Source organism: Apteryx mantelli, chromosome 10 (genome assembly GCF_036417845.1).
Source record: "Apteryx mantelli isolate bAptMan1 chromosome 10, bAptMan1.hap1, whole genome shotgun sequence".
NCBI classification, from domain to species: domain Eukaryota; kingdom Metazoa; phylum Chordata; class Aves; order Apterygiformes; family Apterygidae; genus Apteryx; species Apteryx mantelli.
In genome coordinates, this window is record NC_089987.1 from 22,719,485 (window position 1) to 22,738,845 (window position 19,361).

Below are 19,361 nucleotides of genomic sequence, written 5' to 3' on the forward strand. Positions count from 1 at the left end.
GAGGAGGAGGAGGAGGAGGAGGGCTGCCGGGGGCCACCGCCACGGCGCAGGGCCTGGCTGCCGGACGGCAGAGCCGGCCCGCCGCGCCGGGGCCTCCCCGTGCTGCCACGTGGAAATCCGGGACGTTTCCCAGGGCTGGCGCCCGGCGCCCGGTCCGAGCCGGCGCGCCCCGCGGGGCCACCGCGCCTCCCGCGAACCCGCCGCGGCTCCTCCGGCGCCAGGCGGAGGGAGCGATTCACAACTTTCGGAGACTGTATATTCATTATATTTGGCAGACAAAGCCTCATCCATTAACTTGCCTCCAGAGTCAAACAACCAGGTCCTTTCTGTAGCAACCGGCAGCTCAATCTTCCTTCTCTATCAAAACACAATCAACCCTCCAAAACACTCTTCACTAGCTAATGGCTGTTGCCGCCGCGCGCCCGGCCGGCGAGAGGCTGCTTCCCCGCGCCGCGCGTCACGCTGTACCCGCTGCAGACGATTAGCGATGGATTTTCTATTGCTGCACTTACGCCTTTAAGTATCGGGCGGCCACACTGAGCGATTAAATATTACGTCTCAGGAGCTGGGTATAAGAGTTCATCTCGGCCGATGGAAGAACGTTTAATATCATAGTGGAGGCTGCGTGAAGACGCTTGGCCTTTGCGGCATAAACTCCTGGGAATTTATTGCGCTGGATGTTCCCAGCCTTTTCCAGCCCCGTCCCCAAGGCAGGTTGTGCAAGAGAGCGGAGCCTCTGTGCCCGGGTGCAAAAAAGGGCCCGGCACTCCGGCACCCCTCGCCGTAGGGCGCCGGGGCCGAGGGGCTGCGCGGCCGCCGGCCACCTCGAGCTCCCCGGGGCTGCCGGCGGGAAGGTCACCCGCTCGCTCGTCATCCCGCCGGGTAAAGACAGCTCGGCCGTGAGGGGAAGAGGAGCGCGTGGCGAAGGCGCCTGCTCCTAACGCGAGAAGGACCCAAACGGCCTTCCCATCCCGTCGGGGCAGCCGCCGAGCTGTGGCGGGCTCCCCGGCGTAACGGGGACGGTCCTCGCTCCCGCGCCGGCCCCCCGGCAGGGCCCCGAAATGGCTGGCGAAACCCTGCCGCGCTTCGCCTCTGGCCCCAGTCAGAGCGGAGACGAGGCCGGCCGCGCCGGCCCCTCCGGCACGGCTAATTAGGAGCTGGCAAGCACAGGGATGCCTCTCCGCCACAAAAATAGCCTCCGGAAGAAGCTGTTTTGCTTAGCAGAGCCGAGGGCTTCCTTGCTGCCCGGTCCCGGGGCTCTCCGAGCCTTTCCCGCGGCGCGGCAGCCCCCATGTCCCCCACCGCCCCGTCACCCTCCGGGGCCCCTGGTCCTCTCCGACCCCGCGCACTGCCTCTGCTTGACGCTGCTGCAATCCACTCTGATTTCTGCTCAAATCTTCCTTCCTGGCCTCCCTCTCCCCCCCGCCACCAGCACGACCCGGGTCCCTTCACCTACCCCACTCCAGGGGAGGCTCGTCGAGCTCATTAGCTCTCCGTAATTAAGCCGGGGAGCTCCATAAAGCAGAGTGGGGGCTATTGCAGAAGCCGGCTCAGCACAAAAGGGAGACAAAGGAGCCGTGCATTAACGGCATGGAGAGCGGCTCGGCACGCGGAGACGGCCGAGAGCCGAGCAAAAAGCCCCCCAAAGCCACCCCGCGGGTAAGAAGAAGAAATCGTACCCCCAGTCATCGCCTCCTTCCCATCCTCGGTAAAACCAAGCGGCGAAGCTCGAGCGCCTGCAGGGGGAACATCCCCGTCCCCCCCCCCGCTGCCCGCCCGAGGCAGGGGAGGCTGTGGCGATCGAAGGCACCTGCCCAAATTATTAACCCGCTTTCAAATATTTGCTCAGGCTGCAGTGGGCTTTCAACGAAGGAGCCAAAATAGGGGTTAACACCCCCCCCGGCTGCCCCGCCTCCGCTTTCGCAATTGCTTTCCGAGTGTTTTTTCCAGACCAAGCTTAGCGTGTTTGGGGGGGGGGGGGGGGGGTTTAATGCGCCTACATAGCACACGCGTCCCCGTAAAGCGGTTAAGGCTATTTTGCAGGATCAACGTCGGCGCTCGCCCCAGCGCGCCACGAACAAGAGGGGAATTGTGAGCCGGGTTTTGGTCCGAGCACGGGTTTTGTTCACCCTAGGGTGCAACTAAGGCAGAACAAGCTTCAGCGAAAGCGCTCGCCCCTCCTAAGGAGCCAAGCTCCTTCCAGCTCCGGATCTCCGGGCGAGGATGTCCTAGGGCTAGTTTTCAGCCAGGACACCTTGAAAGCCCCGTGAAATTCAATTACCGCGCAGGCACCGGCGAAATGAAGAGCCGCAGCTCCTCCTCAGCCCTGCAAACTCAATTCCCCCGCGAACAGCCAAAAATCGGGTCAATAAAGCAGTCAGCCATGTACAAAATTTGGGTCTGGGAGCAAGCGCGGCTATTTTTGTGCTGTTTTGCCAACAGGAAAGCGTCGGAGTTCTTTAAATGGAGGGTTTGCACCCAGGGGAATTTGGGAAAAAGCCATAAAAACAATTAAAAAAATAATCAGACATGCAGTGCTGGAGGGTTTCGGGGGCAGAAGGAAACTCTGGGCGGTTGCGCCGGCGAAGCGGCCAAGCGGAGGCAGGCGCTGTGCTAGCAGCGGGGTAACCCGATGCGCCCTCCCGCCCTGCTCGCCTCCCGCTGCTGCCGGCGCGCGCGGGACCGCGAAAGGCCGAAGGAAACGGCGTCTCGCGCGCCCGGGCCTCGGCGTTTTGCTGCTCGGCCGTCTGGCGAGGCCGCCGGAGGAGCGGCCCTGCGCGAGGGCCGGGCGCCTTCCTCCCTCGCAGACTCCTTAGTCGCCGACCCAAAAGGAGGGCACGAAGCGACGCCGGAAGCGGCGGCTCCAAGCCGGCTCGGCCCCGCTCGCATCTGGAGCGCGTTTTCGCGGCGCCTCCGCTTTCTAAACAGAGGCCCCCGAAGCGCAGACCGGGCTGAAAGAGCCCGTTCGTTCGATACTGCGCTTGCTCCTGGGTTAAAGCTCCGCTAGCGGCGTCATTAAACGCCAGCGGCTTATTCGAGTCGTAACTCTCCGAGTGGAGTTTGGCAGCTATTTCAGGCAGAGCCTTTCCGCCGAGGGCACCGAGCCTCCGCGCGGATCCTCGGAGGTCTGAGCAGAGAAATAACGTGTCCGTACACGTTCCCGCGCCAGCGTCACCCGCGCCTCTGCCGCCAGAAGCCTCCCGTTGCCCGGCCCGAGATGCCGCCCTCGCTAGGAGGAAAGCGGCGCCCCGGGGTTTTCCTGCGAGCGCCGGCGCCGCTTCCTCCGCCGGGCTGCGACCTTGCCTTGTTCCTGCGGGTCTTTTCTCCGAGCGGCCTCGGCGCTGTTCGACCCGTCGGCTCACCCGGGCTAGAGAGTCACGATAGGAGCTCGGTGGGGGAAAAAAAAGGGGGGGGGGGGAAGTAGCTTAAATTGTTGCAGTAGCGTCCTGCAGCACGGGAGCGTCACGCTCGGAAAAAAGCGGCTGCGTGTTGAACCTTCTCGCACCTATTCCAGCCGCGGGAAGGAAGAAACACTGAGTCTTGCACAGTGCTTTGTCTTAACCGGCAACTTCGGTCCCAAATTCAGTGGGATTACCGCGGAATACAGAAAAGCACTCTGAAAAAGTGCTAAAATACACTTTTAACTGTGCCTAAGCTGGAGCAGAGGTTGGGAGAGACCAGCAGGAAGCTGCAGCCCCCGGCTGAGAGCAAAGCCGCTGCTTTAACTGGGCAGAGCTCAAACGAAGCTCAGCCAGGTTGTCCGTTCGCGTTAGCTCACTGGGTTTTTTAGGGAATTGGCTATCAGAAGTTTGCCAGGGGCATCACAGGAAGGAAGGATGGTGGCGGCCTTCTGCATTGCTTTGGCTCCGAGGCGCGGGAAGGAAAGCAGGCTGGGCGCGGAGCCACGTGCACGCCTAGCGCCGGCCCCCCCGGCTCGCAGCTCCCGTGCCGGGGGCTCGCGGGAGCCGAGCCCCCGCCGGGCTTCAGACGCTGCGTTTCGCTGAGACGCTCCCGGAGCGCAACGTGTTCAGGCGCCGGCGGCTCACGCGGCTCTCATCCTCCGGAGCATTTCACCAGCCCGGCTCGCGACCTAATTAAACATTTATTTTAGCCTTGGCTTGCCAAATTCCGAGCTCAGTCCCAGCTCATTAAAAAGGTCGTTCCCCCCCCCCCCGCCTCCGTCCAGCGGGTATGTTTTTTCCCCATGATTTGCATTTTCCTTCCTGCTAATTTTGGAAGCCAAAGCAGAACACGGGAAGGAAGTACCGCCCGTACCTCGGATAATTGGTGTGCTGGTGGAGCAGCGTCGCTCCGGGCGCATGGACTTGAGCAATCCTAGGCGAGATTTATGGCCGGCCGTAGCTGGGCAGCAGGTATTAAGGCGAGAAGCCAATTTCATGGGTTAAGCTGGCTCCAGCAGCGCCGCAGCACCGTAACAGAACCGCGGGCCTGGCAACTTCTTCTTTGCCCTTTTAATTAATCATACGCTTATCATCCCGCTCAGGCAGCTAATTGCTCAAAGTTAAATTGTTTTTCCACGCTTTAACCCATCCCTTTGCCCTTACCGGCAACGCTAGCAGTTTTATCGCTTCTTTGTGCCCCGGCTCGGGGAGTTTTATTTAAGTTTCACCTCTAAGTGCTGCGGCAGGGTGCAAGAAACAGCGCGAGAGGCCAAATCGCCTCGGTTTAAGCAGCGCCGAACCCGGTAGGAGAAGCACACGGAGCGACGCATTGGGGAACTGTCCCGCGGCAAGCGGACGGACGGGACCCCACAGAGGAGAGGGGCGCCGAAAACCAGCCACGCGGTCGGGGAGGGAAGTATGTCAATGGCCGGGAGCTGCCGGGGACCCCCAGAGCCTTGCCGCAAGCCTCGGCCGGGCGCCCGCGTCTGGAGGCTCGGCCCCCCCGTCCCGGCGTTCGGCTGGTCTCCCCGCAAGAGGGAGACACGAGGGGGGCACCCTCGTCAAAAGAGCCGCTGGGGGCCGGGGCAAACGCGCCGTGGCCCCGGGAGAGCCGGGCACCAGCTGCAAACTTGCCAAAACACGTACGCCTGCCAGTTGCTAAGAATAAAACCGCGGCTAACCCCAAATTAGAACGGATTACGGTACGCTGGCGGCAGGCGTACTCTAAAGCACAAGCACTTAGGGCCTCGCCGCTGGCTTCTCCGTGCGAGCGGGCACGCGCGTTTAGCAGGCCCGGGCTGCAGGCGCAGACGCGGTGCTTGCCGAGCGGCGCGCTCGGGGCAGCTCGGAGAGGCGGCCGGGATGCAAGCGCCCTTTTGCCACCCTCGAAGAACGGGAGCCGGCGTCGGCGTTGCGCAAGAGGAGCCGGGGTCGGGCTGCTCGCAGCAAGCACGGGGTCGGGCCGCCCCGCGGCACAGCCGGCCCGAATCAGCTCCCGCGCGGCCCCCGGGGACCTCTCCCCCCCCCCGTCGCGGGCCGATAAGCCCAAGGCTGCGCTGGCTGCGCGGCCCCTTTGCCGGGCAGCGACGACGCCTCCTGCTGCAACAAGAAAAGCAGAAGCCTCCTTGCTTCTTGCACAAGCGCCGGGGAAATTCGGGCGCCGGAGGCAGCCTCCGGCCAGGCTATTCCAGTGCCAGCCCCGGCCATGCCGCCGGGAGGAAAGGGGCAATGGCCGCTCAGCCGGACAAATCAGGGAGCCTCTTCCCCGCCGCCGACCCCGAGCACCCACAGAGCCGGCCAACTCGTCATCCTGCCCCGCGCGAAGGGCAGACCCGGCCGCGCTGCCCGGCCCCCCTGCACCCAGCCCAGAGCCCCGTCTGCACCTGTCTGCCTGAGCCGGGCTGGGTACCACCGAGCCCCCCGGGTCGGGTACCACTGAGCTGGGTACCATCGAGTCCTCGGATCAGGTACCACCAAGCCAGGTACCACTGAGCCCCTGGGTCAGGTACAACTGAGCCAGGTACCACTGAGACCCCAGACTGGGTACCACCGAACCAGGTACCACCAAGCCCCCGGACCAGGTACCACTGAGCAGGATGCCGCTGAGCCGGGTACCACTGAGCCATGTACCTCTGAGCCTCCAAACTGGGCACCCCGGAGCCGCGGGGCCGGGGCTGGCACCCGAGAGGGGCCGGGGAGCCCCCAGCGGGGGGGCAGCAGCTGGGGCAGAGCAGAGGGTGGCGAGCGCCGTGCCCCCACGCCAGAGGGGAAACACTGCCTCCGTCCCCCCCTGCGGCCGGGAAGCGCCGCGGCCTCCCGGGGGGCTCGCGCATCCCGGGGCGGCCACCGCTCCCGAAGCTGCCCAGTGCCCAGCCGGGCCGCCAACGCCCCTGAATCCCGCGGCCCTGATTCCGCCTCCCCCCCGCTGCCCCCTGCACGCAGGCTCCCCCATGCCGGTGCAGGCCCCGTGCTTCACCTGTCCTTGCCGGGGGGCCGCCGGGAAAGGCCCCCCCCGGCCAGTGCAGCTCCTCTTACGAGCCCGCTCACCCCACGCTCGCGCCGGCCGCCTCCCGGGCAAAGATGCGCCGAAGCGCGGGCGGCACCGACAGCGCCGAGCCGCAGCCCGCCCGCGCACACGGGGACGGCGATGCCGCCTCGGCGTTCGCAGCAGAGCCCCCCGCCCGCTCTCTCCCCTCGCGGAGAGCCGGAGCCACCGCGTGGGCGCCGGGCCCCCTGCGCCGCCTCCCCGCTGCTGCGTTCGGGAGAGCGCAACGAGCTCCGCCGTGCTCAGCGCGCAGCCGGACCCTTCGCCAGGGCAAAGCGAGCTGCCGGCGAGCTTCGGGCCACGACCCCGCAAGCTGCCGGGGGCCGTTTTCGGGCAGCAAGAAGGGGCACAGCCCGAGACGGATGAGAGCAGAGACCTGCGAGCTCGGTGCACGTCCTCCCTGCCCCACGCCACCTCGCCCTTGTTCGGCAGGATGGCGTGTTGAAACCGTCCAATTTGGGCCGCTGATGGCGGGAGCGAGAGCGTTTCCTCACCAGGCACGAGGCTTTTTCTTTTCCCGAAGGAGCGAGACCCGCGTTAGCCGAACCCTGGCGGCCGCTAGAGACCAATTAGCAGCTCATGCTCGTGCGGGATTTAAAGGCAGCAGGAGGAAACGAAATCAAGGGAGCTGCACGGCGCGGGGGGGGAAGCGCTACCGACAGGCAGCGATGGAGACAGACGGACAGATGGGCACGTGCGCCTGTTTCATTTTCAACGGGAGGGAGCGCGGTCCCTCCCACGGCTACCGCGGCCCGTCGGAGCATGCCGGCCGCGCGAGGGCCGCATCGCCCTGCCGGGACGGACGGATGGACGGAGCTGCTGCACTCTGCCCTCCGGGAGCTTTCCAACGAGGGGTCCGGCTCCGCCGCTGGAGCCCCAACAAAACCTGCTCTTCCCACACCAGGACAGAGCAGGGAGCCTCCGCTCAGCTCGGCACAAATGGCCCCGAACGCAGCCCGACCACCCTTGCAAATCAGCCGGAGCCGGCGCCAGCCAGAGCAGCTCGTGCTCGCCCGCGGCTCGGACGCTGCTCTGATGCCGCGCAGAGGCCCGTGCTGGCTCCACGAGCCCCCTTGGCCCCAGGCTCGCAGGGCAGAGGATGTTGCCCTGCCTGGTGACACAACGTCCTCCCCCGTCCCCAAGGACGCTCGCACCGTGTCTGTGAAAGCCCGGCTGCGGCCGCCCAGGCGCGGGATGCCGCGTGCTGTGCTGCCTCTGCGGGACCTCACACGCAGCTGGGCACCAGCGGGGACTGGGGCTTCCCGGTGGCATTCGCACCCCCAGACAGCTGCATGGCCAGAGGTGCCCGCTGCGGCCACCCCGGGGTGCCCGGCCGGAGACAGGGGCAGCTCCCTGCAGCCACCGGGGAGCAGCGCCAGCCCCAGCCCTGACACCGCCGCCCTGGGCAGCCGGGGCTGCGACCGGCGCGTCCTCCCCAGGGCCAGCGCGTCCCCCCGGCACCAGCACCCCGGGACCTGACCCGCACCCGGGGCCACCGCACCCTCCCCAGGGCCACCGCATCCGCCCTGGGGCCTGTCCCCCAGCCCGCAGCCCGGGCATCCTCTCCGGGCCAGCAGCCCGGGATCCGGGCCAGCGCGTCCCCCCGGCGCCGGCGCCCCCCGCCCGCAGCCCGCGCCCCCTCCCTGGCGCCGGGAGCGGCGCCCCGGCCAGCGCATCCCCGGGGGCAGCAGCGGGGGCTGCAGCCGGCGCATCCCGCGGCTGCGGCGCCGCAGCCCCCCGCGCCCGCTCGCCGCCGCGGTACCTGGCGCCGCTCCCGCATGGCCCCGCCGCGGCGCAGCCAGGGCCGCGCCCGCCCCGCGCCGCCGCCGCCGCCGCCGCCGCCGCCGCCGGGGCCGCCCCGCGCCGTGCGGGCCGCGGCGCCCCGGCAGCCTGGGAGATGTAGTCCGCCGCCGCCGCCGCCGCCGCCCGCCGCTCCGCGCCCGGGCCAGGGTGGGAGGCGGCGGGGCCGCGCCCGCGCCGGCACCTCCCGCACCCCCGCGGGGTGCCAGGCAGCCAGAGCCTGGCAGCGCCCGGCGCGGGGCACCCGCGAGCCGCACACCAGAGCCCCGCGGCGCCCGGGCCCTGCCGGGGAGCAGGACGGAGGCCAGGGCACGGCAGGGATGAGCAGCAGGGCCGAGACTGGGGGTGCTCGTGGCAGGGCTGAGCAGCAGGGCTGAGGCCGTGCGTGCTCGTGGCAGGGATGAGCAGCAGGGATGAGGCCGAGTGTGCTCGTGGCAGGGATGAGTGACAGGGCTGAGGCCGGGCGTGCTCGTGGCAGGGATGAGCAGCAGGGCCGAGGCCGGGTGTGCTCGTGGCAGGGATGAGTGACAGGGCTGAGGCCGGGCGTGCTCGTGGCAGGGATGAGCAGCAGGGCCGAGGCTGGGGGTGCTCGTGGCAGGGATGAGCAGCAGGGCCAAGGCCAGGCATGCTCGTGGCAGGGATGAGCATCAGGGCCAAGGCTGGGTGTGCTCATGGCAGGGCTGAGCAGCAGGGCTGAGGCTGGGCATGCTCGTGGCAGGGATGAGTGACAGGGCTGAGGCCGGGCGTGCTCGTGGCAGGGGTAAGCGACAGGGCTGAGACTGGGGATGCTTGTGGCAGGGATGAGCAGCAGGGCTGAGGCCAGGCATGGTCATGGCAGGGATGAGTAGCAGGGCTGAGACTGGGCGGTGCTCGTGGCAGGGATGACTGGCATGGTCGGCTGCTAGGGGATGCGCAGGAGATACCCATCAGCCGGTGACACCGGGTGCCTGGGGGACCGTTTTGGGGGAGAAAGCGGTGAACCCCCCCATTCCTCCGGCTCCGCTCCCCCGGAGGGTTGTTGGGGGGGGGCACTGTGCCTTTAAGGGGCCGGCGGGCCGCGCGCCGCAGAGCACACTGGGAGCTGCAGTCCCGCAGGGGGCGCCCGCCGCGCGGGGGGGCAGCGGAGGAACTACAGCTCCCGGCAGCCCCCGCGGCGGCGGGGCCGCCTTGAAGGGCGGTGGCAGGAAGCGGGGGGCGTAGGCAGGCCGGGTGGGCGCGGTGCTCGGCGCTGCGCGGCCGCGGCAGCCCGCCGAGGGGGGCGGGTTGGTGCGCGGGGGCGCGCGGACTACACGTGCGCTGAGTTTGCTGGTGCGCAGCTCGGCGGCAGCGGCGCCCTGACGCTCGCTGCCCCTTGTCCCCCGGCGCCGGGCAGCGGCTGGGCCTGCGCCCCGCGGGTGGCCGTGCCCCGGCGGCCTGCGCTTTGGGGCTGACGGCGAGGGCGCGAGCAAGCCACGGCCGCTGTGCGCCGGGCTGGGAGCAGGCGGCCCTGCCGGCTCCGTCGCCCCTGCGGCCCCGCGTGTCCCCGCAGGGCGAACGAGCGAGCGGGGCCAAGCGGCCGGCGGGCCGCAGCCGCTCCGGCCCTCCCGCGCCGCCGCCGCCGCCATGGCGCCCGAAGGCGTCGAGTGGACCGTGGTCGTGCTGACCTGCCAGCGCCGGGACTGCGTCGCGGCCTTCCAGCGAGGCAGGTGGCCGGGCTCGCGGGGCCGCTGCGCCCACACCCAGCCGGGCCACGAGGGGCCGGCGCTCACCCCTCGGCGGGCGGGCGGCCGCAGCCCCCCGGCTCAGCGCGCCCGGCCTCTCGTTGGGCAGAGCTGGAGACGCGGCGGCGCAGGGGCGCCCTGGGCCCCCGTCCCGTCCTCCTGGCCGTGGAGGACCCGGCGGCCGGCGTGGGCAGCGGCGGCGCCACCCTCAACGCCTTGCTGGTGGCGGCCGAGCACCTGAGCGCCCGGGCAGGCTGCACGGTACGCGGGTGCCGGGGTCCGCCGGGGGCTGCGCCGCGGCCCGGCTCTCCCGCCCCCGCTGAGCGTCCCTGTCCGGCCCGCGCAGGTGGTGACCTCCGACGTCCTGAAGGAAGCCCGCGTCCTCGTCCTGCACGTGGTGAGAGCGGCGGGCGGCGCTCGCCCCCTTCGCCCCGGCTAGCAGATCCGGCAGCGTTTGGCCTCGGGGCGGCGATGGTGGGCGGCGGGGGGCCCTATCCTGACCGCCGGGAGGGAGCGCGTCCCCCATCGCTGGAGAGGAGCGGGGGCTCGGGCAGCTGCTGACTTGGGGTCGCCTGCCCCGAGCAGCCCTGTGGCCCGCGGGGGTGCCGGAGCCGGCTCGCTCCGACCCTCCCAACCGCCCCCCTGGGGGCTCCCTGTCCCGCCAGGGCCGCGACTTCTCCTTCGACGACTGCGGCCGGGCCTTCACCTGCCTGCCCGTGGAGGAGCCCGACGCCCCGGCCGAGGCCCTCACCTGCAACCTGGACAGCCTGCTGGCGACCATGACGTGCCGGGTCGGTGGGGCCGGGCGGCAGCGGGCCGCCGGGGACGGGCCCGGCTGGGAAACCTCTCGCTTCCGTGCTGGCGAGGGCCGAGCCCCTTCCGCGCCCCCTCCTGAGCGCCGGGGCCTTTCTCTCGGCAGCTCTGCGTGGGCTCCCCACCGGGCGTGTGGGTCTGCAGCACGGACATGCTCCTCGCCGTGCCCTCGGCACCAGGTGAGCGCGGGGCGGTCACCGGCGCTCACAGCGGCCCGGCCCGGCCGGCTGCACGGGTGCTTGGGCGTGCAGGATCGGCCCGCCCGGGGCTGCGCTGGGGGCGCTCGGCACCCACGAGCATCGTCGCGCTCGCAGCGAGGTGGCTGGGATGCTGCTGCCGGGGGGTCCGCGCGCCGCCCCAGCGGGGCGCTGGTCTCTCTGCCCTGCTCCGCAGGGATCTCCTGGGACGGCTTCCAGGGCGTCCGAGTGATCGCGGTGCCCGGGAGCCAGGCGTATGCCAGGAGCCACGGAGTCTACGTCGCCGACAGGCAGGTCTGTAGGAATCCCTCTTCCTGGGGCGCCCCCAGCCTGGAGGGAGCCCTTCGAGGGGCAGGTGTCCCCCAGCAGGGTCTGGGGGTGGGTCACAGCAGGCTTTTTGGGTGTGTTGGGACACGGGGAGGGCAGGGACTTCCCAGTCCCTACCCCAGTGCCCCATCCCGGGTGTCCCTCGGGGGTTGGCTCCGGGCACCCCAAATAGCTCATCGGGACCATCTCGCTCCCAGGGGATGGTGAGCAACATCATCTACAGAGGTACGGAGGCCCAGATCCAGCAGTGCGCCGGCCCCGACGGCACCGTCCCGCTGGTACGGCAGAGCTGGCGGTGTGGGGACCCCATCCCTTGTGTCGCTGGTGGCCGGGGCTGCCCGCCCCCGCGAGAGCCCCAGCCCCGCTGTGTCCCTGCAGGTGTGCGGGGTGGTTTTCTTCTCCTCCGACGCCGCCGAGCAGCTTCTGGCCACCCACGTCATCCCTCCTTTGGACGCCTGCACCTACCTGGGCCTGGATTCGGGGGCACCCCCCATCCAGGTGACACCCCCTCCGGAGGGCACGGGACCCCTCGCCCTCCCTGTAGCGGCCCCGAAGGGCTCGTTTCCCCCCACGCCGCCGGGTTCGGGCGGGGAGGGCTCGGCGCCGGGGTGGGGGTCGGGGTGCACCGCGCAGGTCCCTTCTCTCCCCAGCTCTCCCTCTTCTTCGACATTGTGCTGTGCATGGCGAGCGGGGTGACGGAGGAGGACTTCGTGAGGGGCACGGGCGGTGGCGATGCCAGCGCCAGGAGCGCCCGCTCCGTGCTGTGGGCGGCCCTCCGCTCCTTCCCTCTTAGCATGGGTGAGCGCCGCCGTGCCGGGCGCGCGGGATGGGACCCGTCCCAGAGCCTTTCCCCTGCGCTTGGTGCTCAGAGTCCTGCGGGGGGGGAAATGGGGTGCTTTTCGGGCCTGGGGACACCCCGACAGCGTGCCCCCAGGTCCCCTCTCCCCCCGGCTTCGAGCCGAGGGACGTTCAGGCCCGGCTGCCCTCGGCAGGCCAGGGTATCCATGAGGCCGGGGAGCGTCTCCCAGCCCCGTGTTTTGCCGTCCGCGTGCTGAGGCTTCTCCTTCCTCCCCGCAGCCTGCATCCCCGATGGATCCTACGACTACCTGACCATGTCCGCGAGCGACCACATCCGCAGCCTGACGCTCCAGCCCGGCTCCGCCAGCCACCTCTGCTTCCGCAAAATAGCCCATTCCCACGTGGACGTAGGTCTTCCTGGCCTCGCTTGCGCACGCAGATTTGCTCGGGGCAAGCAGGAGCTCAGGGCTCTGCTTCCAGCCCAGCCACTGCCTGGCCTCACGTCCTCACGGTCCCCAATCCACGGCCACCACCTGGCATGGCTTGCCATATCCCATGGATGCAGCCGAGGCTGCGCTTTGAGCTGAGCAGATGCCGGACGTCTCCGCCATCCCCGCGCGGTCAGTCCGTGGGGACGGCAGAGCACCGAGCGCATGTGCCTCTCCGCTCCCTGCAGCAGCCCCGGCTCGTGGAGGATGGCTCCTCGGTCACCAACTGCCTGCTGGAAGGAGCCGTGCGCCTGGCGGCCGGGAGTGTCGTCCAGCACTGCCATCTCCAGGTACGTGGCCAAGGGGACCCCCAACCCTCGGTGCGCTCAATTGGGACTCTGCCAGGTTGAGGTGGCCCCGGCTGGGGCGGAGGAGCTACAGCTGTGAGATATGGGGCGCCTGTCCTGTTCCTGGCTGCCTTTTGGCTGGCAGCGGGGGACCCTGGTGGCTGTCACCATCCTCAGGGCCCTGCCACCATGTCCGCAGGGTCCCCTGGAGATCGGCCCCGGCTGCCTCCTCTCAGGCCTCGCCGCAGCCTCCTCGGCGGCCCTCCGGAGCTGCCCCCCGCGCGACGTCGTCCTGCAGGGCCACCACGTCCGCCTGCGGGACCTGTCCTGCCGCGTGTTCACGCTGACCGGCCGCCTCGACGACTGGCAGGTACGGGGGCCGCCACGGGGGCCGCGCTCCTCGGGGCTGTCCCTGTCCCACCACCGGGGCGTAACTGTCCTCTGCATCTCTCCTCAGAGCCCTGCCGAAGAGGCCACCTACTTGAACATGCCGTGGACCGAGTTTTTCCATCGGACAGGCATACGGTGGGTGCCACGGGTGAGCCTGGAGGGCAGGGGGCCACCCACAGGGCTGCTGGCACCCTGCGGTGCCAACAGCATCACCAAGCTCGAGGGACAGCAGGAGCCGGGACAGCCACCCCAACCCCTGCTGTGTCACGTCGCGACACCCCAGGGCCTGGCGCGGTGCCGACGGCTTCTCCCTCGGGCAGGGAAGGGGACGTTTGGGGCGCCGAGACGCCGCGGAGGAGCCGCTGCCTGCTCAGCGCCCGCCTCTTCCCCGTGCTGCATGCCTCGGAGGCGCTGGGGCTGGAGGACGTGCTGTGGCTGCTGGCCCCGGCGGCGGCGGCGGGCGGGCGGCTGCAGCGCTGGCGGGCCGCCTGGCGCATGTCCTGGGAGGAGCTGCTGCCCTGCCTGGACAGGGCGGCCGAGCTGGGCGCCCGCCGGGCCCTCTTCTTCCAGCAGGGCCAGCGCAAGGTGCGGCGGGTGCTGCTGGGGCGCCGGGACGGCAGCCTCCTGCCGCTCGCCCGCAGCGCCGTCCACGAGGGCTACCACGAGGCCGTGCTGGACACGCTGGACGAGGGTGAGCGTCCCGGGACAGGGTTACGGGAGTGGAGAGGGGCACTGGCTGCAGACTCCCTCCGGAGAGCTATCCTGGGGGGAGATACTTGGGTTTCGCCATCCCTTCCCCGGGCTGCTCATCCTGGACTCGCTCAAGCTGTGTCTTGCGTCTCCGGGTGTCCAGGCTGGTTGTTGCACCCCATCTTCTCCTATAAACTCCCCCAAATGTAGCAGCCCCTTTGCGGGAACGTGCCCATGGGGTTGCACCCCCAACAAGTCCAACAAGCCGGGGCTGAGTCCCCTCCTTGGCTCTGGGGGCTGGAGCCAGGCTCCTTGCAGAAGTTTGGGCCCTGCGGGCTGCTTCGGAGGCGACCTGCAGCCCGGCTACCACCTTGCGGCCTCCCTTTGCTTCGCAGTTGCCTCCACGGCCGCCGACGTGGGCATCGCGGCCCGGGCGCTCGCGTGCGTCGCCGACGTGCTGGGCTGCATGGCGCGAGGGGAAGGGGGCTTGCGGAGCGGGCCGGCGGCCAACAAGGAGTGGGCCTCCGCCTTCGGGCGCCTGGAGAGCGGGGACATCGCCGGGGGCGTCCGGGAGCTGGCCGCAGAGCGGAAGAAGTGGATGAGCAGGTGAGATTGGGGTTGGCGAGTGGAGAGGCCGGAGCTGCGGCTGCTGCCTGGCCCGGTCCTTTGCCTTCTGGCCCTTTCCCCGGCATCGCCGCGCTCAGGGAGGCAGCAGCAGGGCCCGGCCATGAGCTCAGCGCCCCTCTTTTCCCAGGCCAGCCCTGCTGGTGAGAGCAGCTCGGCATTACGAGGGGGCAGAGCAGATCCTCATCCGCCAGGCTGTGATGTCCTCGTGCCAGTTTGTCACCGTGGGGCAGGCGGAGCTGCCCCCCTTGGGGCGCTGGGTGCAGGTGACGTGTCCGGCCCGCCTGGACCTCTCCGGTGAGCGCCTCTCCCTGGGGCTGGGGGATGCTCTTCCAGCCGCATCGGCCTCATCCGACGCTGGCAGAGAGGTGGGCTCGGAGCTGGTGGGATGGAGGGGACGACAAGGCTGAGGGCCGCAATCCTAGTGTTCTGCTCTGTGGCACCATCTCGGAGGTGGAGAGGGCCAAGGCGGCATGCGATGCTGGGGGGCACGGTGGGGAAAAGCCCCCGGGCTGCTGCCGGGGACTGACAAGGCGCCTCGGCAGGCGGCTGGAGCGACACGCCTCCCATCACCTACGAGCACGGGGGTGCCGTGGTGGACGTGGCGGTGCTGGTGGACGGGCACCGGCCGATCGGCGCCCGGGTCCGGCGCATCGGCGAGCCGGAGCTGCGCCTCGCCAGCGTCAGCGGGACGCCGCGGGGCGAGGTGGCCGTAGAGCTGGTGTGCCGCGAGCTGGAGCACTTGCAGGACTACTGCCAGCCGCACGCGCCAGGTGAGAGGCCAGCCAGCCACAGGGACTGGCTCCGTATCCCCGTCTCCGTCCAGGGGACGGACGCCCATGTCCCCAGGTGGTCCTGCAACGCGGCAGATGTGGTGTTGGGGTTCAGACTTGCTATGCCCTGCTCTGTTCCTACACCTCCTTTCGTGGCCCTCGGGGACTAGAGCATTAAGGAAGCAGCAGATAGATAGTGCAGAAGGCACCAGCTTTGCTTTCTCCTTCCCGTTTTTTCCCAGGAGCCTTGCTCAAAGCTGCCTTCATATGCACCCAAATCGTGCAGTTGCCCTCGCAGAAACCCTTACGAGCGCAGCTGATGGAGAGCTTCGGTGGCGGCTTCGAGGTGCACACCTGGTCCAAGCTGCCCCACGGCTCGGGCCTGGGTATGTCCGCTGGGAAAGAGCTGGCAGGGGCAAATCCAACCCCTGCCTCTCCGGGGCGTTCCTTTTGCTCCGAGCCCCAGGACGGGACTTCCCGCTTGCTGCCACGCGGCCATGAGCTCGGCACCGGCTCTCACAGCCCGGCACGTGGCCGCTGTTGGGTAGCGCGAGCCTATGTGCCACGTCTCCATGAGCCACCGCGCAGCCCAAGGAGGGTGACATGGGGACGTGCAATGCGAGCGCTGCTCCTCGCTGCCCTGGCCCTGCTGTGCTCCCTGCAGGCACCAGCAGCATCCTGGCCGGAGCGGTGATGGCGTCGCTGTACCGGGCGGCGGGGAAGGCTGCCAGCACCGAGTCCCTCATCCATGCCGTGCTGCACCTGGAGCAGAGGCTCACGACAGGTAGTGTCCAGGAGGAAGCATCCCTGCCTGTGCCCTTGCTGGGGCTGGTCTGACCATGGCTGAGGACCCTCCGCCTTGCAGGAGGCGGTTGGCAGGACCAGGTAGGCGGGCTGGTGCCAGGCATCAAAATCGGGAGGTCGAAGGCCCAGCTCCCGCTCAGGGTGGAGGTGGAGGAGATCCCAGTGCCCGAAGGCTTCACCCAGACCCTGAACGATCACTTGCTGCTGGTGTACACGGGAAAGACTCGCCTGGCCCGCAACCTGCTCCAGGTAACACGGGGGACCCTTGGGCATTTCGGGCTCTGGCCTCTGCTCCCTGATGGGATATGCGGGTTGGCATCGCTGCCCGTCGGTAGCCCCTTCGCGAAGTCCTGGCTCCATCCGTGGTCTCCGAGACGAGATGTCGTGCTTTACCCTCTGCTTGCGTGGCCTGGACCTTTGGTGCTGGTCCTCCTCATTGCTGCAAAGCTGCCGTGTCCCAATGGGAGCGCTGAAGGCACAGGCAGGAAAGGGGCGGCAGAGGCGCCTGTCGCGCTCCGCAGCCGGCCGCCCCCAGTGACGTCCCCGCTCTGCTGTTTTGCAGGACGTGGTGAGGAACTGGTACGCCAGGCTGCCCTCGGCCGTGCAGAACGCCGCCGCGCTGGTGAGCAACGCCGAGGAGTGCGCCCAGGCCTTGCGGCGAGGTACGAGCCCCCCGCCGCGGGCCGAGCCGCCCTTCGCGCTGCCCACCGCTTGCCTGCCCACTGCTCGCGGGGCGATGCCACGTCCTAGGAGGGCAGCGGCGGCGCTAGGGCCAGCTGTGCAAGCACGGCGGCTGCCAGCGGGCCGGGCAGTTTGGAGACGCCTGCGTTGCCCTCTGGGCCTTGAAGCTTGAGCCAGGCAATTCCCTGCCCGGCGTTGGCTCCCCAGGATGCCGGCTCCGCTCCGCTGCTTTCAGCAGTGCGAGGGAAAAACCTGGCAGATCCCTATTAAGGAGCAGAGACGCGCAAAGGCCCCGGGGGAGAATCCGCGCAGACCGCGGTTGGCGGAGGCTCGGGGCCGCGCAGGTGATGCTCGCTGGCAGCTGAGAGCCGCGCTCGGGGCCAGCGGTGCCGCGGGCTCTTGCGGCTGCTCCCCCTACCCTCTTCCAAGGACTCCCCAGGCCCACCAGCATTTTACGGGCAGTGCCCTGAAATTCAGGCTGGAACTGAGATGTGGCTGTTTGAGGAGGGTTAGAAGAGACACCAAGGGACAGGCTGAGGCTGGTTGATTTTCTGCGAGTTGCCCGTGATGGGCCTGGGGGCTGTGCCTCACTTACGAAGCGGATTCATTTGGCCTTTGGCTGCTGGGGGGGATGCTGGAATATTAAAGCAAGCACATCCTCCCCCTGTGGAGGATTAAAAATAAACAGCAGCGCAATAGTGCTGCATTTGCTTGCTTGGCTAGCAGAGCTGGGAGGGATTGGGTTGATGAGAAGGCATAATTGAGCTTGGATTGAGCAGGAGTGGCATGCTCAGGCCTCTGCTCCTTGGGAGAGAAATGGAGATGAATCTTCGCTGTTTTGACTTGTTTGCAACGTCCTCTCTCCTCCAGGTAATCTGCCGCTCATCGGCGAGTGTCTGAACCGCTACTGGCAGCAGAAGAAATGTATGGCCCCTGGGTGTGAGCCGCTGGCTGTCGGGCGCCTGATGGATGCTCTCCGGCCTTACGTCTACGGGCAGTGTTTGGCAGGGGCTGGCGGCGGCGGGTTCCTGTACGTCTTGACCAAAGCCCCGCGGCAGAAGGAAGCCTTGCACCAAATTCTAGCAAAAACCGAGGTGAGACGTGTGCCCCCCCCCCCACTGCAAACGGGATGGGATTGCTTCCTGTCCCAGGGCCTTGCAGGCATGAGCCATCCTGAAGGCAACATGAGGCCCTTGCTGACTCCTGCCCCAACCCTTAACTCTGTTCTAGGGCTTGGGCAACTTCAGCATCCACAGCATCGAAGTGGACACAGGTGGCTTCTCTGTGGAGGTAGGGGGAAGCGATCCTAAAGGCAGTGCTGACCCCGGAGAAGATGTGGCCATGTGAAGGCCTTTGGCCCTGGACTGTTCCTGGGGGGATACGTAGGGCAGAGGGAGGGAGGGAGGGAGGGAGGGAAATCCCTATGCTGGAGTTCCAGCTCCCTGCACCTGCAGCCAGGACCGGTTCTGGTTTGTATGCCGGCTCGCTGACTGCCCTTTGGTTCATTGCTGTACACCAAGCCCAAGCCCCGGCCAGGTCCTGACAACAGCCCAGCAGAGCCTGGGTACCCCTCTTGGGAGCAGCGGCTGGACCTCAAGTACAAATTGGCCAGAGCTGCCAGCCCTCATCGCAGGGTGCTGCCACGGCTGCTCTCCCCAGCGGCAGTCACATGCTGCTTTAGAGCCTGCTCCTTCAGCTGGCTCCAGCGAGTGCCTTAGGCTTTGACGTGACCTTCTTGTGCTGATACCTGCCCCAACAGACACTGAGGCCGGAGGAACTGTGATGAGCTGGGCAGGCAAACCTTCCCCCAAGGACAGACTTGCTGGACAGACTGGCTGCTAGGAACATAGCTGGCCTCCAGGCTGATCTTGGGCTTTGACCCAGGCTTTTATGGTTCTCCAAAGAAGGGGGGGGGGGGGGGGGGGGGGAGAAGAGCATTGATAACATTCCCTATAGCAGGGGCAAGGTTATCATTACTGCTGGGCCTTCCTCTTCTTCAGCAGCAGTGACCTGCACTGCCTGTTAAGGTGCACCAAGGTCCACCCTGGATGTGGAATCAAGTCCCCTCACGCTTTTTCCCCTCTAAGAGAAGGTACCAAGAGATTATTTCTGCAGTGCGTTACTGATCCCTGCTGCTGTCTCTTTGAATAAAAGATTGCATCTGTTTACTTCTGTCTGTCCTTAGCAGTGCTCTGTCTACCACCCCTCCTTCCCCACAGGACAGCAAGGGCCTGGGAATGCTGGAGCATTACCCAGCAGGGGGTAAAGCAGCGATCACAGGTGGGTGCCCATCATCTCCCTCTACAAGCCCTGCTGATGGGCGATGGCCTGGGAGTGCTTCCACCAGAGGCAGTGGAACAGAGGACTGGCAGTGCTAGTACCTGGTACTATATCTCAAGGGTGCTTGTAATCATGCTGTGCTAATGCCAGCTGGCAGGCAGGGAAGATCCTCCTGATGCCATGACGCAGGATAGAAGAAGAGAAGAGATGGTGATGGGCTTGTCTGTCTTCTCTCGAGCTTCCTCCAGGCACACATACACAC

The 19,361-nt window shown here is 67.9% G+C and overlaps 1 protein-coding gene across 3 annotated transcripts; it reads left to right on the top strand.

Moving 5' to 3' along the window:
* Positions 1-9,527: 9,527 nt before the first annotated feature.
* On the top strand, positions 9,528-18,987 carry FCSK (fucose kinase). Of its 3 annotated transcripts, none has more exons than XM_067302693.1 (24): positions 9,528-9,928; positions 10,057-10,208; positions 10,294-10,344; positions 10,613-10,738; positions 10,867-10,939; positions 11,154-11,251; positions 11,482-11,562; positions 11,663-11,782; positions 11,935-12,082; positions 12,362-12,489; positions 12,759-12,860; positions 13,057-13,227; positions 13,315-13,382; positions 13,568-13,938; positions 14,333-14,543; positions 14,692-14,858; positions 15,107-15,334; positions 15,577-15,720; positions 15,999-16,118; positions 16,200-16,387; positions 16,701-16,800; positions 17,690-17,913; positions 18,050-18,109; positions 18,820-18,987. In XM_067302693.1, the coding sequence occupies exons 1-24, from the start codon at positions 9,850-9,852 to the stop codon at positions 18,826-18,828; spliced, it is 3,219 nt and encodes a 1,072-aa protein (XP_067158794.1). In that variant the 5' UTR covers positions 9,528-9,849; the 3' UTR covers positions 18,829-18,987. The 3 variants fall into 3 exon arrangements, with proteins under 3 accessions (XP_067158794.1, XP_067158796.1, XP_067158793.1); XM_067302695.1 differs by having other exon boundaries at positions 18,823-18,987; XM_067302692.1 differs by lacking the exon at positions 18,820-18,987 and having other exon boundaries at positions 18,050-18,217.
* Positions 18,988-19,361: the final 374 nt, after the last annotated feature.